A 7324-nucleotide genomic window follows, 5' to 3' on the forward strand; every position below is an offset into this window, starting at 1 on the left:
CTAGAGAATAAATGCAGATTTAACAAGAAATTAATTGTTATTAGGTTTTTTGTTCTATTAATTATTTGGATTAATTATGTGTCGTTGTACCTATATACTATCATGTCTAAGCTAGAAATACTGAGTCACACCATCATGAGTATTCTTAAGGACGATTCTAGTTATTGGGTCAAGTATTCATTATTGATGGAACTTGCACCCAATGTTGTGGCGAGTGTGTAAGAGGCCAGAGAGATTGCAAAGAGTTGAAGATGGCTTCAGGGTGTCAAGTCTGCATTCCACCAGGGATGCCCTGGTTTTTATTTTATAAGGGTTTGTTTGCAAGGCTTAAGATTGGTAATACTGAACTCAAAAAATAGGCCTTGACTTCTCTTGTACAATTTTTTGAGGAAGATGACATGAATATTCTGTTTGTGGTAGATGGAGGAGTGGATATTCTTTACTTGGTGCAGTTTCTTGATTCACATATTGTTTCTATCAGAGAATATGCAATTTTTACAGTGTCGATTCTAGGGCAGTTTGATATCTTTACGACTTGTGTTGTTACAAGAAGTGTTGTGCCACTGTTGATTAGGTTGTTGGAATCTAGAACTTCTTTGTGCAAGGAGAAAGAAGTCAAGGCTCTGCAGGTATTGATTGTTGAATTCGAGGAGGAGAGTATTAATTCCGAGCCAAATGTAATCTTAGGGATCTATCATTGTAATGATAAGGAGTATTCCTCTGTGATTTCTACATTTGATGGAATCTCAACTCTGTTTGAATTCTGCAGAAATGGTTATCAAGGGCAGGGTATTGCGTCAGAACAGTTGAGTAACTTGGCCTCTATGGAGGAAATAAGAGGTCTCATGCCAGAGGAAGGAGAAATTCGCATGTTAAGGAGGAAGGATAAGTCTTCTACATAATGTTTGCATCTGTTGGGTGCCCTTCATGAAAGCTTGAGGAAAAATATGTGCAGAGAAGGTGGGGTTGAATCACTTGTTCTGTTTTTGGGAAAAGCAGTGAGTACCGAGGTTTGAGACACTAGGATTTCCTTCCTATGTACCAATACTACCCATCCCATACTTAGCTTAGATGAGCTGAGCCCTAGAGGAGAGCAAGGTGGATAGGAGAGATATGAAAATAACTAGGAGTAACTTTGTGACTTCCTCACCTATTGGACCACTCCGTGGGCCGAAGAAATGGATACTTCAAATAGCCTAAACCGAAGGATACTATGGAATCTATTACTCAGTATAAGATACTTATGCAAGGGTTAACAAAACTCTAGAATAAAGATAGAACTCTATAAGGAAGATAGAACTAGATTAAGAAAAGAAGCATTGGGAATTCTCTTATTATATCTGATCCTAGTCTAAAACTTAGCTAATACTCTCCTATACCAAGGATTAATATTTTCATTGTTTCATAAAAGGAGCCTCTTCTTGCAAAACAATGATATTTGATTTAGACTTCACTCAAACTCTCTCATACTCTCTCAGGAACAATAGGAATCAGTGGAATTACTACTTTATAGGCCTTAGAGGGAACCAAAACACTCAAAACAAGAGATCACCAACCTTTCACTCTTCATATCCACCTAGTTAATCGAACCTGGACCTAGGAAACTCACATATTTTGGGAACATAACTAATATTCTTTCTCTAATACTAACCTTAATAAGTTGAGGACACATCACATTATAGAACTTCATTGTAGCATCATTACATTTTGAAATACATCATTATGATACATGCCATCATAAGATACTAACTATTGTATGTTTTGTTTATGGACAGTCAGAAGATTTTTCTTGCCCGTTTTGTTTTGTTTAGTGTGTTGTGCAAGCCACCTATTACTTTTCATTTTTTTGGGGGAGTTCCCATGTTTATTAGTGCGGGAGTGCATCATTTTCATTTTGTTGATGACTTGCTTTCCCAATATTTTGTTCTGCATAATGCTTTAACAAAAAAATTCCTTTTGTAAATATTTAAGTGGCCTTCGGAATTTTTGTGCAGTGTTTACGGATGCATTTGAATTATTCGCATGATCTATTCAATTTTGAGTTTTGCTTTAGTAAAGTGTGTTATTTTTATTATTTTCCAATAAGATTTCGTCCAGCAGGCAGCTATTGCTTGTAAATTTATGTGACTGATTGGATTAATATAATGCTTCCCCAATGATAATAATTATGGGAATTGAAATTAAACTCTATGCTTTAGTAAAGTGTGTTATTTTTATTATTTTCCAATAAGCTTTCGTCCAGCAGCCATTGAAGCTATTGTTTGTAAATTTATGTCACTGATTGGATTAATATAATGCTTCCCCAATGATAATAATTATGATAATGCTTCACCAATGATAATAATTATAGGAACTGTAATTAAACTCTATGCCACAGTCTACTAGGCTTTACGGGATGATAATAAATTAAGGAAATGTGAATTTATTGTTTTTCACTCATTTTTTACCCTATTTACCCTTTTTAGCTGGGTAAGCATTCTACAATCCCCAAAGTTTACATAGTTCAAGTTTCAATAAACCCTACACTTGCCAGGAATTAAGAGGTATGATAATAATCCGTGTAGTCTTCGCAAAAACCACACGACAGAAGAGATACGTGCTGCACGTCTAGAACCATGGTGTACGCAGGCATGATCCACCCGAACCTTCTGAGGTGATCAGAAATCTCAAACGGAGGGTCCCCGAACTCTTTCGACAAAATGATGGACTGCCCGGTCCTCAGCAGCCCATCGGCCTGACTCTTCCACGCAGTTACACACGATATTTCGATAGCCCTGGCCAACGAGCAAACAATTCTAAACTCATAACAAAATATTATCTTCATTGGCCAGCACTCCCACTGCCGGCCAGTGAATCCAAATCTGTTAATGGACCTTAATGGCCAAGAAAGTGAGGCAAAGCGAAATGAAGGCCAGCGGAAGGCAGGTGATTTTATTAAATTTTCAATTACAAAATAGTGTAACGCTCAACTTTAGAGATTTAATTGACACTCATCAGCATATTCCCTTAAGCTGAAATGTTAGCCATTTATATTTATATAAATATAAAGATTCATGCACCGCATTTTAATATACGCCACGCCTATGAGCGCAATTAACCATTTAAACCCTCTGAATTCTTTATAAATTCCACTTGCTTAATACGAACTATAATGTTAACTCAAGAAAATATAATATTTACGTCGTGATATTGATATATAACGTGCTTTCTATTTATAAAATGAAATTCCAAAACACAGGTATGAAGCCATCAATAACAGGGCACAATGTAGAAATAATGTTAATCTTATTCTCATGTAAAATCACTCGTCAGTCATTGTAACGAGTATTATTAAAGTGGCACAGCATAACTTATACATCAAAAAAGCCTGCCTCTCGATACAATAAGCAAACAGAAAGGGAATAAACAGTAGTTTAGGAGGAGCAGCTAGTAACTGGAGCAAACCCGATCTTTTTGCTGTTTAGATCGACAGAAATAATGTAACCTTGTTGCTGAAGACTTCCTATGATGCTCAAATCATTACCTGACGAGGGCTCGAACGCCAAGCAAATGTCTGATTCCGATACTGCTGTTAAAATTGCTTCTTTACTGATAGGCAGATCGAGTCCATCCTGAAAATGGTATGTTATAGATGGAGCTTTTAGCTTCGAAAGGTCTCCGGGATACTTGAAACAAGTGTCTAACGGGAAGCTGGACTTCTGCACACGAGGAGCTTCATGGAATTGACTCACAAAAGCGGCTTTTAAAGCATCGTAGGCCGGCTGCACTAGTTGGCTGATAAGGATTCCGGTGTCCAACATCGTCCCTCCTCCGCTTGAAGTGAACTGGAAAGCGCTGGGGGGCACATTGAGGGTGGTGTTCCCCACGGTGATACCCTTAAGTCCAACAAAATACCACCCAGTAGCTTTAGGATTCGATACCAAAGCGGTGAACTTGGAGTTGGAGGGAATGGACACATCCTGACCCAGTCTCAGTTTTCCTTTAGCTTGAGGGTCCACGAAGTTGGGTAGGCAGTAGGAGAAGCTTTTGCTTTTGGCCTGAGAAGGAAGTGAAAGAGAGCCCCTGCCAAAAGCCAGGAGCCCAATAGAAGAATTGCCTTGGTATTTTGAGAAATCGGTTCCGCACCCAAATCCGAACTTTTCAACGGACTGAGAATCCAGCCACAGTGTATCCTCACTCATCTCCGCCGTGACAGCGCTCCCACCGCTGGTTTGGATTTGCAAGATGCACTTCTTTCCACTACAGGATACGCCGTCGCCTTCCAGGGTTTTATAACACGAGCTGCAATCCAGTTTCTTGTAAGAGGAGGACCCACTGCTGAAATCGCACTTTATCCATGAGACGTCCTGCGAGGTATCAAAAAGCACAGGGATGTTATACTTTGCAGGCTTCCCAAAACCCACATTCACAATATAGCTTGTGCCCCCAGCGTTTCCCGACAAAACAGTGACGGAGCTTAATTGCCTTTTGTAGGTGGAATTACTTCCGGGGCGCAATCTGGATGCTAGACCACTCGCTCGATCCCTGCTCTGCAACAGCAAATTCCTCCATTCATTCGGATTCCGGGAGAGATTGGGATTGCCATGATTTACAGACAATTCCATCACTACTCCGGCTTCCATCGACTCCTGCACAATACTTAGAAACAACAAAATGGAAACCATCACTTGTGCTGCACTATTCCCCATCGCCATGCCTTCTTTCCTCACTCTTCAGATTTTAGACTAAACAGTAAACACGCCTTGTTTCGCATTTTACACGGTTCCTTGATGTCTCAATTTATAACCTACCCCCACAGGCACGGATGAGGATGCCAAACACTTTTCATACTACATCTCTAACATCGCGTTCACATTCAATAATTTTTCCATATTCGTTCACATTCAATAATTTTTCCATATTATTTTAATACTTCGCTTATAGTATACCTACCTCGATTTTCCCTATACAATAAATGTAAGAGTAAGCCTTTCCTTCCGTTACCCTCTGGCTCTGGGTTCCAAATAAGATTCATTCCCTCCATGTTATAATAAATGTCCAAACTCGTAACTATTCTAGACATTTATTATTTCACTTCTCAAAAATAAGTGTTCACATTGATTCTCATAATTATTCTTAATCTATTTCATTTATTTGATTTCCTCAAAAATAATTTTCATATATAGATCTATCTATTCACATTTATTCGTATGCTTAAACGTGAATCAATTTCATTTATTTACTATTACAGAAATATTTTTTATATATGATTTATTTATATGATTTATTTATTCACATTTGTTTTTATTATAGTTATTATAATATTATTCTTATACCTAATATTATAAGAACTATGTTTTTTAACCTAATATATAAGAGATGTTGTTATGTAAATATTTTGATTTAGTCAAAATACATAAAATTAAATAAAAAAATAATGTAATGTAAACATTTTAACTTTGTCAAAATAAAATAAAAATAACTATTTTTTAAAATAAAAAAGTTTACTTTATTATTTTTTTATTTTTATTTTTTGTCAAGTATTTAAAGTAAATTTGACTTCGTCAAGTTATTGGTGGTTTTTGAGCTACAAGTTTATGAGAACCCATGGTATTGCACCCATGGTACCTAGAGGCACTCTTTGACTGCGTCAAATTACATTAAAATATTAAATTAAAATAAAATAAAAAGTAAAATTAATATTTAAAATAAAATAGAAGTAAAATATTAATGAGATTTCATTCAGATTAACCACATCATGATGATTTGGTCGAAATTTCTAACCATCTAATGTGAAACATCGACCAAATCGTCATGATGTTATTAATCTGAAAGACAATCTCATTAACATTATGGATCCCAAAAGTCTAAGATCTAGAAGTAAAATAGTCAATTTATTATTCATGGTTTCTCGGTTCTACATTTTCACAACCCATGGTTTTACACTTTGTTTTCTTATATAAAATGTATGTAAAATAAAAATGAAATAAATAATTAAAATAGAAAAAGGTAGAAAATTTAATTTACCATTCATGGTTTCTTAGAATACTTAATTTACTATTCATGGTTTCACAAGAACCCCCCGTGCAACAACTAATGTGTGCTAGTAAATTACTCGGCTTCAACCCCCCGTGCAACAACTGATGTTGTGCTAGTAAATCACTCGACTTCGACCTCATGGATTCTAACGGTGATGAGATTCACGTAACTTCCTTCAATGACTTGGTAGACTTATTGAATCCTCTTATATGCATTGATCAACTATACACAATCACAAATGGCACTGTGAAGGTCCCGAAACCCAACTACAATCATCTAAATCGTCCATTTGAAATCCTCCTCCTCTCTACATCAACTGGGTCCTAGTGCATACATGATAATAAATCAAATCCTTTCCATTCCTTTCATATCACACCAATTAGTTCACCCTACCCTACAACTCACAACTCAATAGTTGATGTTGTCGATATTGTTAGTTCTTCTTCTCCTACATCTATTATACGTCGGTGTGATGGTTAAGGAATCCTAAGAAAAGTCTCGCCTTATGCGACATGTCAAACTACAACATTGATGTTACTTTATGGGATGCATAAAGTCGTGTTGAAGGGAAACTACTTTCTTCTCTTTCTGCTTCAAAAGCCATTCCAGTCTTTGCAATTAAAGGGGGTCGCATTATTGAGATTAATCGGAAGACCATCCAAACAATTCCCACCAACTGCCTTTTTATAAATCTAGATATTATTGAATCAAAACAACTCCAACAATGGTTTCAAGAAATAACATTCTGACAACATGTGACATTGCATAAAATTGAATGGTGCCTCCATTAATTGCGACTATCGTTATGCGCTTCGTCTTCAATTCCATGACCACACCATCCATTTGGAAAACATTGTTTCTTTTCATGATGTTGCAACTGAACTATTGGGCATAATGGCGAAGGATCTATGTCTCCTTTAAAGTGAGTTGGAATCCATTAGAGACATTTCCACCAAGATTAAGTGTCTCTGTTACCTTTTCACCCTCTCTATTAGAACGTATACTTTGTATGGAATCAAACGCCTTCACACAATGCTCATGCACTTTGAAAAACTTCCTTATGTCTTTGCATCAACCCTTCTTCTACAAGAAACTAAAGAAAAAATTGCGCCCCCAGAAGGACTTCTCGTAAACTTCGAAATCTGTTGTTCCCCTCTCCTTTCCTCCCTTTCATGCTTTCACTTTTGTACATTTTAGAACTTGGTTTACCACAATTCTTTTTACTTTTGTACTTTTTTCTCGTAAATACATAAACATTATGTTCGTTTCATTTCAAATATGCATATGAATATTGATATATTGTAAT

The 7324-nt window shown here is 36.5% G+C and overlaps 1 protein-coding gene across 1 annotated transcript; it reads right to left on the reverse strand.

Annotated features, from left to right (window-relative positions):
• Positions 1-3413: 3413 nt before the first annotated feature.
• Positions 3414-4694, reverse strand: LOC149203153 (aspartic proteinase nepenthesin-2-like). Its single transcript, XM_089401777.1, has one exon. The coding sequence runs from the start codon at positions 4692-4694 to the stop codon at positions 3414-3416; it is 1281 nt and encodes a 426-aa protein (XP_089257903.1).
• Positions 4695-7324: the final 2630 nt, after the last annotated feature.

This window comes from Pinus tabuliformis, chromosome 2_1, assembly GCF_031772625.1.
Source record: "Pinus tabuliformis cultivar Carrire ecotype Pingquan chromosome 2_1, CPIR1, whole genome shotgun sequence".
Lineage (NCBI taxonomy): Eukaryota > Viridiplantae > Streptophyta > Pinopsida > Pinales > Pinaceae > Pinus > Pinus tabuliformis.

Bases quoted from the DNA above. Each gene is read 5' to 3' on its own strand.
- LOC149203153 (XM_089401777.1), bottom strand. From the start codon at position 4,694: ATGGCGATGGGGAATAGTGCAGCACAAGTGATGGTTTCCATTTTGTTG.